At 44.8% G+C, this 15874-nt stretch overlaps 1 protein-coding gene across 1 annotated transcript in view; it reads right to left on the minus strand.

Annotated features, from left to right (window-relative positions):
- LOC122793128 (cofilin-2-like) overlaps positions 1 to 15874 on the minus strand; it is a 208261-nt gene that overhangs the window by 78720 nt on the left and 113667 nt on the right. The window contains exon 3 of the mRNA XM_044060892.1: positions 107 to 183. Coding sequence (XP_043916827.1) covers positions 107 to 183 — 77 coding nt within the window. The remainder of the gene's footprint in view (positions 1 to 106; positions 184 to 15874) is intronic.

The following is a 15874-nucleotide window of genomic DNA, read 5'->3' on the forward strand; positions in this document are numbered from 1 at the left end:
TCAGCAAGTAGTTTGGTGCAACTGCAGTACTGTAAAACCATTATAGAAACTGTACTACAAATCTAGCAACTACTTAACCAAATAATTTTAAATCTCTAAAACCTACCTGTGAACACCTTTCTTAGTGCTTCTTTTGAAGCAGCATACACCATTTTATTCTTCAGTGGAGCCTGATCAGGAGCCCTGTTAAATGAGAAAGAAAAATTAATCTACCACTGTGCAACACTTCTCCAGCTTTTAGAAAAAACTCATATACCCACCCTAACATTAAACAGGATGCCTTAGTCTCATCTATTTTAGGCATTTTACTAGTTCAGCTGCAAGCAATGTTAACGCAAGCAAAAAATTACACACTCACCATGATGTTCCATCGGTGTTGTCCATTTTCACTTTTGACAGTTGGGTTCAGATCAGGTCCTAGGATTCAACTTCGCCATTTTAGCTCGTGGCCACCAAAAAACTTGAGCTGCTCCCTTACCCATAATTCACCAACACAACTGTGGTGTTCTGTCTATCAGTAGTTGTCCTGGATGAAGATAGTCCTTGAAGGCTGTCAGCATTCTGTACAGCTAGCATCTACGTAGGTGCATTTGATTTGGGCTCCATTGGCCCTGAATGCATATCCCTGCCAGATGCGCCCTAGTCTGATGCGTCCATAGTAAAAGGTTTGGACGGCAGGGGGTGGAATGAATGATAGTCCCTTGTTTTGGTGGCAGGCCTCTGCCCACCATAGTAACTAGTTGCAGGCAAGGAATGATAGGAATCATTGTTTCCAGGCTGTGAATGTTGGCTCCATAAGCTTTTTAGGTACCATTGAAGTTTCCCCATATGCAGTCTTTCATATGGAATTAGAATGCAGGAGGCCATGAACCCCAAAGTCTGCAGAATTTGTCTTGCAGACAGCTGGGTTTTTGTGGCCACCCGTTTTGAAGTCCATCAATTGAATTTGTTTTTCTGGCGCAAGGCAAGTCATCTGGGCAGTTGTATTCAAGCTTGCACCCAGGAATGTAATTAGAGAGGGTACCAGTTGTGATTTTTCATTTATGGTGTACCCTAGACAAGTTAGAAGCCTTTCTACAAAAGGCCAGATGTGTTGAGTGTCCTTGCTTTCTGCCCGAATTAGACAATCGTCCAGGTATGGATAAATTTGAATATTTCTTTGCCTGCAAACAGCAATTAATGGTGCCAGGCACTGTGAACACCCTGGGTGCAGTAGAAAAGCCAAAGGGCAGTGAGAACTGGTAAAGCAAATAGCCTTTGAAGCAGAGGTATCTCTTCTACAAGATTCCCTGACTGGGATATGCAGGTAAGCCTCTTAAGTCTAGAGTTACCAACCAGGCATCCTTGCCTAGCATAGGTAGTAACTGTTGAGTCAGCATCTTGAATTTTGGAATGTCCAGAAGTGTATTTAGAATGGATAAGTCCAGAATTGGAAGTCATGATTTGTCTTTTCTGGGTACCAGGAAAAGTCTTTAATAAAAACCTTGTCCCCTTTTCTGGTACTGGCTGAATAGCCCCCATATTCATGAGGGACATGACTTATGGGCCTTTGCCCACTGATTTGGAGGCAGGTCTGGCCATCCATTTGGGGCTGGCAACATGTGGAAATGAAATCTGTATCCTTGAGATACTATTTAAAACCCATTTGTCCTGGGTAATCAGTTGTCAGTTTTGTGCATGAAGTGCCAGTTTCCCCTCCAAAGGGGCGGCCAAAAGATAAGTGCTTGGTGACTGCAGTGGAAAGTCATTGAGACTTACCATAGGAAGGTGCCTTGTTGCTTCCAGATTTGGAGGTGGAGGCACCCCATTGCTTGGTTCTAAAAGTTTCCTTGTGACTGAAACCTGGAGCCTTTGGAATGTCGGGTTTGACCAGATTTAGCTTTATCTTCCATCTTTCTAAACTTCTTCAGCCTTATTACCAGACTGTCCTGTTTAAGTAAACCCATGACATGCTGTTGATATTTAAGCATATGAAAATCGACAGTTTAAAGCCCCGATTGCCAAGGTTGCAGATGTGTAAACCTGGTTACCCCATCTATCCAGCACCCTGGAATCTATCAGAAGGGGTAGGATTTTAGCAGTAGAGGCCTTAACACCCTTGGGACCCTGAGGAATGGTTTCAGGATCAGCAGTAGGGTTTTTAAAAAGGAATTTGTGGGAATCAGGCACCCTGTAAGTATGTCTGGCTTACTAGGAGCCAAAGGCAGGGAATCAGGAGTCATACTAGATTCTGAGAAAACAGTCTAGAACATAAGGTATAGCCAAAGGCCTATGCTGAGGAAGAAAATCCACAAGTCTCTTTTCAAATTGAGAAATCCTGACTCCCAGTGAAAAAGTGTTCCCTTAAGGTATGCAAAGTTTCTCCACAAGAAAAATCCTCAGGAGAATGAATGGAATTTTCTGCATCAGAGTCCTCGAGTGGGAATAGATAATTCCTAATCAGAAGAAATAGAAACCTGATCTGAAGATTCATAGTCAGTGCCTTGCCTAGGCCTCTTAGCAGGAGGTGGATGGGTACCCCTGATCAAGGTAATCAAGTCCTCAGCCATTTTGATAATTTTTTTAGGCATTGGGGCTTGTACACATGGCTCAAGAGTCTTTAGACATAGTTTTTGGCCTTAGTTTTGAAGATGGCGTTGGTTTAATATACAGATCTTCAGGCCTGAAAACACCCTCAGAAGCCAGTGCCTGCTCAGCAGCTCCAGACCCATCCAAGGTAGAGACATCCGCGGGTTCAATACTTAAGTATCTTGCAGCATATCTGACTCAGAATGGGTCTCAGAGGCCTGCGAATCAAAAGTAGCTGGTATCAGGGGCTGCAAAAGTGCCTCACCGAGTACCTGACTGGCTTAGAAGCTTAGTCGTTGGTTTTGGACCTAGACTGTCTATCTTTGCATTTTTTTTTTTTTTTTTTTTTAAGGTATTCCAGTAGTCTGATTGCCAGACATTTCTGGATAGTTAAATCTTGAGCCAAAATATTTAGAGGCAAAAATATACTGATGGTTTTGTGCTAAATTTAATCAATGCATTATTAAAAGGACAGCAAGGGATGTTGCGGTCAGGGCCCAGGCAAGAACACAGTACAAATGAAAATCCTTGAGGTATTTGTTTCCCACAAGTAATACAATTAACTTTTACTGACATCGGTAAGGAGCAGGAAAGTTTCCCCAACAGGGTACTTGGCTTTTAGTAGATCAAAAACGAAAATTTCAGGAGTCGGCCGACCGGCACTTACGAACCGCTTCTGCTTTGGGCACCATGCGGCAAGACTGATGTAACTGCATCGGCTGCATGTTTTATACCCCCTGACGACCTGACATCATGGGACAGCAACAGACACAGGACCCAAGACTTTGTTAATCAGGCTGGCTGAGGGCAACCTGCCAGCAGATTACCCAAATGTAATGACTGCAACAGTGAAACACGAAGAACATCTGTACTATGTTAGTGTTTCACTGTTGCAGTCATTACATTTGGGTAGATTCCCAAAACTAAGGGAGGAGGCAATCGGATAGCTTTAGGACCAGCTATAAGGCCCTGCAACACTGCAGTGGCAAAACCAGCTCTGGATTTAGAGAAAATTGGCAAATGATGCTGCTTGGTGAAGGTATGTACAGAAATCCAGGTAGCAGCTTCTAGAATATCCCCGGTAGGAACACCTCTGAGAAAGGCTGCAGAAGTAGATGCAGCCCTGGTGGAGTGAGATGATAGGGACACCTCTGAGAAAAGATGTAGAGGTAGATGCAGCCCTGGTTGAATGTGGTCTAATCCCCTGTGGGGTAGGTTTTCCATGGTGCTAGCAGAAATGAATGCAGTGGCCTAGCCACTTAGAAATGGTTTGCTTTGAAATGGCTTTCCCTTCTGCCCCTGCAGCAAATGCAACCAGCAGCGGTTCAGATTTCCTGAAAGGTTTAGTCCTGTCCAAGCAAAATCTAAGAGGTCTGTGCACGTCCAAGGAGTGCAGTATTCATTCCCCTTTGTTCTGTGGATTAGAAAAGGTGGTTGGCAAATGGACAGATTAAGGGCCACACTGGATACCACCTTGGGCATAAAGGAGGGATTTGTCCTGAGGACACCCTGTCCACATGAAAGATTATGAAAGGCTCCCCTGCCATGAGGGCCTGTAATTCAGACACCCTTCTTGCTGAAGTGATGGCTAGAAGGAAGGCTGTTTTCCAAGAAAGAAATTTCAACTCTGCATTTGCAGCTGGCTCAAAGGGAGGTAGAGTGAGCTTGTCCAATACAAGGTTAAAGGTCCCAGGCTGGAGTAGGGGCTCTCCTGGGTGGCCTTAAGTTTTTAGACCCCCTGAGGAAGTTTCAGCAGTGGATGAGAGAAGAGGGGTGGCTCTATTAGGAGGCGAAATGGCAGAGGCATGAATTTTGATGGAAGGAAAGGCCCTTGTGATGCATCTCAGTCAAGTACTGAAGAATGTGCAGTAAATTGGGGACTTGTGTCCATTCTGAGTTTGGCTCCAGGAACAGAATCTTTTCCATTTTTCAGCACAGGATTTTTTTTAGTACTAGGCCTCCTTGCCTCCAGAAAGATGTCCATCACTTGCTTACTGAGGGGATGGTAACGGAGACATTAGCCAGGCTGCAAGATTTAGGGTTTGAAACTGTGGGTGCAGAATCTGGCCCTCCTGCTGGGACAGCAGGGCAGGGGTCTGAGGCAGGTGCCATGGTCCAGAAGTGACACTGCACAAGACAGGGTGCCAGTGTTGGCATGGCCAGTCTGGTGCAATAAGTATTGCTATTGGCTTGTCCCGTTTTGATCTTTAGCAGCACTTGAGAGGCGCAGAAGGGGGAAGGCATAAACTGATCGGGCATCCACTTTCCAAGCTTGTCTGCGGGGAGTCCTTGTGCAGAATTTGTCCAATTGGTAGTTCTGTGGGGAAACAAACTGGTCCATCTCTGGCCCCCCCCCCCATTTGTTTCTCAAAAATGTCAAGAATCTTTGGTTAGTTTCCACTCGTGTGGGTCCATCAGATTTCTGCTTAGGTCTGCCAGTGTATTTAGCTGGCCTGGCAGGAAATTAGCTTGTAGGTCCACTTGGTAGCTCAAGGCTGTGTTCCACAGAGCCATGGCTAGTCTGCAGAGGGTATGAGTGTGCTCCCTCCTGCTTATGTACCACATAAGTGGCGTTCAGTCTTTACTGAAGACTGTGGTCCTTGAAGGCTGTTAGAGCATTCTGTACAGCTAACATTTCCTTTCGATTGACATACAGGTGCATTTGACTCTGGTTCCATTTGCCCTGAATGCACTGCCCTGCCAAGTGAGCCCTCCATGCATAGTCTGATGCGTCTGTTAGGGTTTGGGTGGCAGAGGGTTGTGGTGGTGGCAGGCCTCTGCTCACCAAAGGAACAGTCTTTAAACAAGGGATGATAGGAATCACGGATTCTAGGTCCTGAGAAAGTTGACACCATAGGCTTTCTAGATACCATTGTAGTTTCCTCATATGCAGTCTTGCATATGGAATTAGTAGAATGCAAGAGGCCATGAACCACAAGGCTTGCAGTATTTTCCTTGCAGATAGCTGGGTCTTTGTGGCCAGTAGTTTGAAGTAGGCTGTTAAATGAACTTGTTTCTCTGGCGTGAGGTAGGCCACCTGGGAAATTGTATTCAAGCTTGCTCCCAGGAATACAATTTGTTGGCAGGGTACTAGAGGTGATCTCATCTTTTTTGGTGTACCCCAAAGAAGTTAATTTCTTTACACATGCCAGATTTAATAGTATGTCCTGGTTTTCTGCCCGAATCAGACAATTGCCCAGGTATGGGTATAATTTCTTTGCCTGCAAAATGCAATGACTGGAGCTAGGCACTTTGTGAATACCCTGGGCACAGTAGATAAGTCAAAGGGCAGTGCAGAGAAGGAGTGCATGTAGCCTGCTCTGAAGCGTAGGTATCTTCTGCAAAATTCCCTTATTGGGATGTGCAGGTAGGCTTCCTTTAAATCTAGTGTTGCCAACCAGGCATTTTTACCTAGTATGGGATGCAGCTGATGAAGAGTTAGCATTTTGAATTTTGGGATTACCAAAAGTGTTTAGGATAGACAGGTCCAGGACAGGATGCCAGGAATGGTCTTTTCTGGGTGCCAGGAAAAAAGTCTAGTAAAAACCTTGCCCCCATTCATCTTCTGGGACAGGTTGAACAGCCCTGATGCTTAGAACCTACTTTTTGAACCTCTGCCCACTGATTTTGGGGTAGGTCTGGCCAACCATTTGGGGTTGGGTAAGGAGTGGAAGTGGAATCTGTATTCTTGGGAAACAGGCCCATTTGTCTTGGGTAATGAATTCCCAGTTTTTTGCATGCAGGGCGATATTTCCCCTTAAAGGAAAGGTCAGTTGAGCAGGGCTTGGAAGGTTTAAAGTTAAGTCATTGTGACACTACCATAGGGGGTGTCTTACTACTACCAGCTTTGGAAGTGGGAGCCCCCCCCCCCCCACTGCTTAGACATGCGAGTACCTAGAGACTGAAGTCTGGGTGGTCTGCTGGTTCTGGGTTTGGACTGAAGGCCTGGAAGAGGCAGTAAAGGACCAACTCTTAGGCCAGTGTCTACTAAATCTGGGAGGCTGTACTTGCAGGACAGCTTTAACAGTTTGCATAGATTTAGCTTTTTCCTCCATCTTTTTATGCACTACTGCTTTATTGCCAAACAGGTGGTCTTGATTTAAGGGAGCATCCAGTAACTTAGCTTTAACATGATCTGGCAAAGATTGCTTCTTAAGCCAAGCATGCCTTCCAGGTACAGACCCAGTGACAGCAGCCCAGCAAGATGCCTCTAATGAATCAAAAAGTACAGTTGTGTACACTTACCATAAAATGTAGATGTTGAGTGTATTCACTGTTGCAGTCATTACATTTGGGTTATCTGCTTGCAAGTAGCCCTCAGTCGGTCTGATTAACAAAGTCTTGGGTCCTGCATCAGTTGCTGTCCCTTCCATGATGTCAGGTAGTCAGGGGTATAAAACATGCAGCAGACGCCATTACATCAGTTTCTTGCCCCAGATGTCAGGAGCCCCCCCTAATGGGAAGCAATTAACTATAAAATTACAATGATATACCTCCAACAAAAAAGCAAATACACCAAAAAGGTGCAAGCATAAAGGAAAGTAGAGGTAAAGCCAAAAGTTAAGGGGCTAGAGGGAGGGTAACTAGGACTGCAACAGTGAATACACCAACATCTACATTTATGTAGAGTGTACACAACTGTAGTATGTTCATGTTTCACTGTTGGTCATTACATTTGGATAGATTCCCAAAGCTATGGTTGGGAGGACTTTAGATAGCATTAGGAGCAGCTACAAGACCCTGCAAGACTGCAGTGGCAAAGCCAGCTCTGGATTTAGAAAAAATTGGCAAATGCTTGGTGAACGTACAGAACTCCAGGTAGCAGCTTCTAGGATGTCCCTGGTAGGGATGCCTTTGAGAAAGGCTGTAGAGGTAGATGCAGCCCTGGTGGAGTGAAGTCCGATCCCCTAGGGGATAGGTTTTCCATGGTGCTTATAGCAGAAATGAATGCAATGGCCTATACATTTAGAAATGGTTTGCTTTGAAATAGCCTTCCCCTCTGTCCCTGCAGCAAATGACACCAGTTCAGATTTCCTTTGAGGTTTAGTCCTATCCAAGTAGAATAAAGTGGTCTGTGCACATTAAGGAATGCAGAATCAGTTCCCCTTTGTTCTGTGGATTGGGAAAGAAGGTTGGCAAATGGACTGATTAAGAGCCACACTGGATACCACCTTTGGCATGGACTGATTGGTTCTGAGGGACACCCTGTTCACATCAGATGATAGGCTCCACTGCCATAAGGCCTGCAATTCAGAAACCCTTCTAACTGAAGTGATTGCTAAAAGAAAAGCAGTTTTCCAAGAAAAAAATTAAGTCTGCAGTAGCAGCTGGCTTGAAAGGAGGTAGCGCGAGTTTCTCCAAAACAAAGTTAAGGTCCCAGGCTGGGGTTGGAGCTCTCCTGAGTGGTCTCAAATGTTTGGCCCCTCTGAGGAACTGCTTGAGCAGTGGATGAGAAGAGGGGAGGTGGTGTTACAATGAGCCGAAATTGCTGAGGCATGGATTTTAATGCAGGAAAAAGACAAGCCCTTGTGAAGCATCTCAGTTAAGTATTGTAAAATCTGAGGTAAACTGGGTGCTGCTGTGCTCATCCCTTGAGATGAGTTTCAGGCACAGAATCTTTTCCATTTTTCGGCATAAGGTTTTCTAGTACTAGGCCTCCTTGCCACTAAAAGGATATCCATCACAGGTATACTGAGGGATGGTAAAGGAGAGATTAGCCAGGCTGCAAGGTTGTGTTGAGGGTGCAGAATCTGGTTCTCCTGCTGAAACAGTGAAGCAGTCTGAGGCAGGTGCCATGGTGGTAATGCACTGTGGAGGGGGTACCAGTGTTGGCATGCCAGTTTGGAGCAATAAATCATCCTTTGTTTGTCCCATTTGATTTTTAGTAGTACTTTGGAGAGCAGAGGCAGAGTGGGGCATAGACTGACAGAGCATCCACTTTCCAGGCTTGTTTGTGGGGAGTCCTTGTGCAAAATTTGTCCAATTGGTAGTTCTGGGGAGAGGCAAACTATATCTGGGCTCCCCCATTTGCTTGTCAACATGTTGAAAATCCTTTGCTCCAGTTTCCACCCGTGTAGGTCCATGAGGTCTCTGCTTAGTCAGTCTGCTAGTGTATTCAAATTTTCCTGGCAGGAATTGAGCTTGTAGGTGCACTTGGGAGCTCAAGGCTGTGCTCCACAATGCCATGGCGAGTCTGCAGAAGGGGCAAGAATGTGTACCCCCCTGCTTATGTACCACAACAGTGGCGTGGTCAGTCTACCATTAGTTGTCCTGGAAGAATGTGGACCTCGAAAGCTGTTAAGAGCATTCTTACAGCTACCATTTCTTTTATATTGATGTGCAGGTGCATTTGATTTGGGTTCCATTTGAACTGAATGCACTTCCCTGCCAGGTGAGCTCCCCATGCATAGTCTGATGCATCAGTTAGGGTTTGGGCAGCAGGGGGTGGTGTGAAAGGTAGTCCCTTGTTTTGGTGGCAGACCTATGCCCACCAAAGGAACTGTAGGCATAGGCAAGTTTGATCAGAATCATTGCCTTCTAGAGCCTGAGCGTTGACACTAGGCTTTTTAGATACCACTGTAGTTTCTTCATATGCAGTCTTGCATGTAGAATTAGAAGAATGCAGGAGGCCATGAACCCCAAGGCTTGCAGTATTTGTCTTGCAGATAGAGTTTGTGGCCACTTGTTTGAAGTAGGTAATCAAATGAATTTCTCTGGCGTGAGGCAAGCCATCTGGGAAGTTGTACTCAAGCTTGCTTCCAGGAATATAATTTGACAGGGTACCAGTTGTGATTTTTTGTTTATGGTGTACCCCAGACAAGTTAGAACCCTTTGTACAAAGGCCAGATGTTTCAAAGTTATGTCCTGGCTTTCTGCCTGAATTAGACAATCGTCCAGGTATGGGTATATTTGAATATTTCTTTGCCTGCAAAATGCAATAACTGGAGCTAAGCACGTTGGCTTATCTACTGCGCCCAGGGTATTCGCAAAAGGCAGTGCAGAGAACTGACAGTGCGTGCAGCCCACTTTGAAGTGTAGGTATCTTCTGCAGGATTCCCCGATTGGGATGTGCAGGTATGCTTCTTTTAAATCTGGTGTTGCCATCCAGGCATCTTTGTCTAGCATAGGAAGTAATTTGAAGAGTCAGCATCTTGAATTTTTAGAGCAGATGCCATGAACTGTCTTTTCTGGGTACCAGGAAAAGTCTCTAGTAGAAACCTTGTCCCTTTTCCTCTTCTGGTACCAACTGAATAGCCCAAATGCTTGAGAGAACTTACTTTTGGGCCTCTGCCCACTAATTTGCGGGTAGATCCACACGTTATCAAGCTGGTGGCCGGAAGTGAAATCTGTATCCCTGGGACACCATTTAAAACCCATTTGTCCTGGGTAATAAGTTCCCAGTTCTTTGCATGAAGAGCAATCTTTCCCCCCCAAAGGGGCAGTCAGTTGAGAAGTGCTTGGAAGTTTTACAAAGAAATCAGACAGTTTACCATGGGGGGAGGGGGGCCTCCCAGATTTGGAAGTGGAGGCCCCCCACTGCTTAGTCCTGTGCACCCTGGGGCTGAAGCCTGGGAGCTCTGCTAGATCTGGGTTTGGACTGGAAGAGGCAGGAAAGGACCAAATCTTGGAGGGCCAATGCCTACTAAATCTTAGAAGTTGTAAAAATCTTTAACAGTTTGCATAGATTTAGCTTTTTCCTCCATCTTTCCAAGAACTTCTGCCTTGTTGCCAAACAGGCGGTCCTGGTTTAAGGAAGCATCCAGTAATTTCACTTTAACATGATCTGGCAAGGATTGCACTTTAAGCCAAGCATGGCTGCTAAATACTGACCCAGTTACAGCAGCCCTGCAAGATGCCTCTAATGAATCAAAACCAAAATTGCAAAGTTTTTCCAACTTGTTCAGCTGAATGCAATAAATGCTCATTTTCAGCACAATCAGGAATAAATACTTTAAGCAATCCAATAATATGCGGCTGATACTTCAACATATGAAACTACAGTTTAAGGCCCTAATGGCCAAAGTTGAAGTGTATACCTTCTTACCCCATCTATCCAGCACCCTGGAGTCTCCATCAGAGGGGGAAGGATTTTTGGCAGTAGCAGCTTTAATGCCCTTTAGTCCCTGTGAAATGGTCTTAGGATCCGCAGTAGGATTTTTGAAAAAGGAACTTGAAAGTCAGGGACCCTGTAATATTTATCAGGTTTACTGGGAGCAGGAAGTAGTCGGGGGCCAAACTAGATTCCAAAAAGGCAACAATGTCTAGTACAGGAGGTATGGCTAAAGGCCTGTGCTGGGGCAGTAGTAAGAAATCCCCAAGCCTCTTAGAATCAGAGAAATCCTGACTTTCCCCAACGAAAATGCTCCGGGAGTATGCAAGTTTCACCAAAAGAGAAATCCGCTGGGGAGAAGCAGAGTGAATAGTCTCCTCAGCATCAGAATCCTCATAGGTAGACTAGGGTAAATCCTGGTCAGAGGAAACAGAAAATTAGAATCCTGGTCAGACGTATCATAAGAAAACCGAGTCCTAGGTCTCAGAGGGGGAAGGCTGGCTTCCCCTGATTAAAGTAATAAGGTCTTCAGCAATTTTTTTTAGAGAGGCCTGACCATGAGGTCTGGGCGTCACTAGGCATGGTTCGAGTTTTAGGCCTTGAAGAAGAGGCATTGGTTTAATATTCAAGTCAGTAAGCCTGAATACACCCTCAGAAGCCGGTGTGCCAGCACAACGGGTCTGGACCCATCCAAGGTAGAGACTTCTGCAGGTTTCACAGTTAAAACATCTTGCAGCATACCAGACTCCGAATGGGTCTCCGTAGAGGCCTGTGAATCTGAAGCAGCTGGTATCAGGGGCTGCGAAAGCACCTCAGAGTACCAGCGACCTGGCAACTGGCTTAGAAGCCTAGTCGGCAGCTTTGGACCTAGGCAGCCTCTCTGCATTTTTTCGGAATGTCAATAGTAGAGTGGCTTACTGAAGACATATCAGGATAATTGAACAGAAAATATTTAGAAAAGAAAATATACAGATGACTGAGTTAGTGGTTTAAATAAGGCACAAAACTGACAGTGAGGTACGTCATGGTCAGGGCCTAGGCAAGGAATACAGTACGAATGAAAATCTTTGAGGTATTTGTTTTCCACAAGTAATGCAATTTACTTTGACGTCTGTTTAGAGCAAGAGAAATTTTCCCCAACGGGGTACTTAGCTTTTAGTTGAAGACTTCAGTTCTGAAACTCAAACGAAAAATTTCAGGAGTCTGCCGACAGGCACTTGCGAACTGCTTCTGCTTCGGGCACGGCAAGAAAGACTGATGCAATGGCATCGGCTGCATGTTTTATACCCCCAACTACTCTTGGAAGAAGGGACAGCGACCGACAGGACCAAAAACCGTTCATCAGGCAGACTTGAGGGCTACTGCAAGCAGATAACCCAAATGTGATTACTGCAACAGTGAAACACAAACATCCACATTGCAAAATGTTTTCTAACTTATTCAGCAGAACGCATTAAATCCTGTAATATTTATTTTCAGCACAGCCAGGAATAATCATTTCCTGTTTAAGCAATCCAATATGCTGCTGATACTTTAACATATGAAACTGGCAGTTTAAAGCCCTAATGGCCAAAGCTACAGAAGTGTATGCCTTCTTACCCAATCTGTCCAGGGCTCTGGAATCCAGAGGAGATGGGGTTTTTGGCAGTAGTAGCCTTAATGCCTTTGGGTCCCTGTGAAATGGTCTCAGGATCCACAGTAGGATTTTGAGGAACTTTAGTCCGGTACGCTAATACCACAGTCAGGTTTTCTGGGACCCGAAGGTAAAGTGTCAGGGGCCAGGCTAGATTCCAAGAAGGAATCTACAACGTCCAGTACAGGAGGGCGAGCTAAAGGCCTGTGTTGAGGTAGAGAAAGAATTCAAGCCTCTTTTTGGAGTCGAGTAATCCTGGCTTTCGCAGCGGAAATGCGCCCTAAGAGTATGCAAAGTTTCACCAAAAGAGAAACCCTCTGGAGGGGAAGCAGAGAGAATGGAGTCCTCTGCATCAGAATCCTCATAGGTAGACAAGGACGACAGCTGGTCAGAGAAAACCAGCTTCAGAATCCTGATCAGAAGAATTAGAAGGAAAATCAGTTCTAGGTCTCAGAGGGATAAGGTTGGCTTCCCCTGATTAGAGTAATAAGGTCTTCAGCCATCATCCTTTGTTTTTTTTAGGCACAGGGGGCCTGACCATGCAGTCTGGGTGTCTGTTTTCTAGGCATGGATAAAGTTTTAGGCCTTTAAGAATATTATGGTGTCTGTTTAATATGCAAGTCAGTAGGCCTGAATACACCCTCAGAAGCCTGTGCCTGCACAGCAGATCCAGACCCATCCAAAGTAGACACATTCGTAGGTTCCAGTCAAAGCATTGCGTGGCATACCGGACTCAGAATGGGTCTCAGTACAGGCCTGCAAATCCGAAGTAGTGGGTATCAGGGGCTGTGAAAGTGCCAGAGTACCGAACTGGCGAGTAGCTTAGGTGAAGCATCTGCAGCTTTGGACCTATGCAGTCCGTCTAGCTTTGTTTTTTCAGAATGTCGGTAGTCGGGTGGCTTACCGAAGCCATTTCTGGATAATTGAACAGAGTACCAAAATACTTAGATGCGAAAATGAACAGACGAATAGTTCGAGGCTTGAATAAGGCACAAAACAGACAGCGATGTACATCATGGTCTGGGCCAAAGCAAGGAATGCAGTACGAATGAAAATGTAGGCATTTGCTTTCCACAAGAAATACAATTGTTAACTTTTACTGACCTCGGTTCGAGCAAGAGAAAGGATCCCCAAACAGGGTACTTGGCTTAGTTTAAGACTTCTGATCAGAAACTTGAAAATGAAAATGTCAGGAGTCGGCCGACCGGCACTTGAACTGCTTCTGGCACCACACGACAAGAAAGACTGATGTAATGGAGTCAGCTGCATGCTTTATACCCCGACTACCCATCATGGAAGATGAGACAGCAACCGACGCAGGACCAAAGACATAATCAGGCCAACTGAGGGCTACCTGCAAGCAGATAACCCAAATGTAATGACTGCAACAGTGAAACAAAGAATATTTCAAGGTTACTTAAGTTGAGGAGCAGAAAAGGGATCCACTCCATTTTTAGACAAAGCAGACATGTCCTATCCCATGTTTTTCTAATACCAGGCTTTTGTGAGACGTTTACTCTGCTAGTGAAGTCAGGATTAGCTGTGTGTTAGTATACTAGAAGTCAGGCAGCTAAATGCAGGGAATGAATGCCATAAAACTTAGACGAGACTGTACCCCAGTAATTTTGAGAATAGGTTTCTACAGAAGGATGAAACTAACAGCTGACCTTGCCTACTTGGGTCAATACAGAGATTAGACTACCTAAATCTTGGCAAAACACTGGAGAAAGTTGCATGTGTGTGTATCATTTTCTGTGCATTTTGTTTTAACTTGGTCAAATAGCATTTATGTTGACATGCATGTCATTATGCACATTGACACTACTACACATTCAAACAGATTGCACAATCCCCAGGTAAAGGGAACATTACTGTGCCCAGAGATGGTCCTAAGTACCACTCAAAGGCAGGGACACAATCCAGTTAGCCAGCTGTTGGTAACTGGATCCCACGTGGCCCTTCCAGTCAACAGGTTTACAGAAGGGTCTACACGCAAGTATTAGATGCAATCTTAATGTAGCAATAGGGTTCCATCATATTTGACAAAATGCCTCTCTCAAAGGAGGAGTCTGAAGGCGCACTTGTTGACACCTGCAGAGGCCAGCTCTGCTTGTGCTCCAAAATCTTAGGAATTGAAAGACCAAGAACCAGTTTCTGGATATGGTTCAATCCAGTCTACTTTTCAGCAAAAGGAATAAGATCTTATTGTCACCACCACCATTGTTTATACACAGTAAAACTTAAGACACTCATGGGGACTGGTAGATGCCAGATAACTGTAGTTTCTGGTCACTTGAGAGTTGCTATTAAAAAGTAGGCCCAACTAATACAATGCAGTACCCTATACTACTTGTTTGGTTTGACTTCAGGTTGGGGAAAGAATTTATTCCCATCTTCCTTTTTAAAACTAAAAATGTACGTTTCAGCAGGGGGAAAACCAAAGCACAACAAATGAGAATTGTATTGTACTTTGATATTTTTTGCTGGTTGCTCAAGTTCCAGTTAAGAGTTTGCTGTACCATAACACTGCCGTGCCATGTTCGGTCTTAAATTACTCAAGTTGAAGTCGACACACACTAAAGATTCAGTTAACTGGTAACATGCAAAAACTACAAAGACTGTAGAACACTTAAAAATTGCTGAAGCAAACTCTAGTGTAAATGTAGGGCTACGGTGTGGATACTGTTACAGGAGTAACACTTACCCTTGATGTGTGCACTTCCTCTAGTTAAAGCCTTCTTAAAACTATTTATGAAATATTTGCCAATAAGTACTGTACTATGGGACTCAAGAACTGGGTTAAATGCTCATCTTCCCAGTGGCAATTCATCTCTGAATGCCCCTCTCCTCTGAATTTCTACAACTAACAGCCATTTTCAGTTCTTCTAGCAGCTGCTAGAAGACTTTGAAAAGGAATTTTCTATCTTGTCAGTCTTCTGCACACAGTCTAAACATTACATTATCTACATTAAGCCAGGGGCTATATAGCAACAGTTAAACAGGTCTAAGTCAGCTGTATGTTAAAACATCTTTATGCAAAGCTGTACCTTGTATAGTTGAATTTCTCAAAAAAGTACAGTTGTGTACACTTACCATAAAATGTAGAAGTTTGCATGTATTCACTGTTGCAGTCATCACATTTAGGTTATCCCTGCCAGAGGGTAGCTCTCAGTCTGCCCAAATACCAGATGCTTAGTATTTCTGCTTCTGTTGCCGCAGTCACTCCAGGACTGATGTCAGGTCGTCAGTGTTATAAATTAAGGCAGCTGACAACATTACATCAGTTTTTCTTGCCCAGTCAGGAGTGAGCAAGAGACTGTACTAGGTTAGCGTTTCACTGTTGCAGTCCGCACATTTGGGTGGATTCCCAAAGCTGAAGAAAAGGGTGGAGAAAGTAAAGACTGGGGGCTGGCTAGGATGCTCTGCAAGACTGCTGTGGCAAAGCCTGCCCTGGATTTGGAGAATATAGGCAGGTGGTAATGCTTTGTGAAGGTATGAACAGATGTCCATGCTGCAGCCTCCAGGATGTCCCTGGTGGGGACCCCTCTGAGGAAAGCTGCAGAGGAGGAGGTTGCTTTGGTAGAATGTGTCCTGACACCCTTGGGGGGGGGGGGGGGTTCCCA

Source organism: Protopterus annectens, chromosome 2.part0 (genome assembly GCF_019279795.1).
Source record: "Protopterus annectens isolate FY-2018-M chromosome 2.part0, PAN1.0, whole genome shotgun sequence".
Lineage (NCBI taxonomy): Eukaryota > Metazoa > Chordata > Ceratodontiformes > Protopteridae > Protopterus > Protopterus annectens.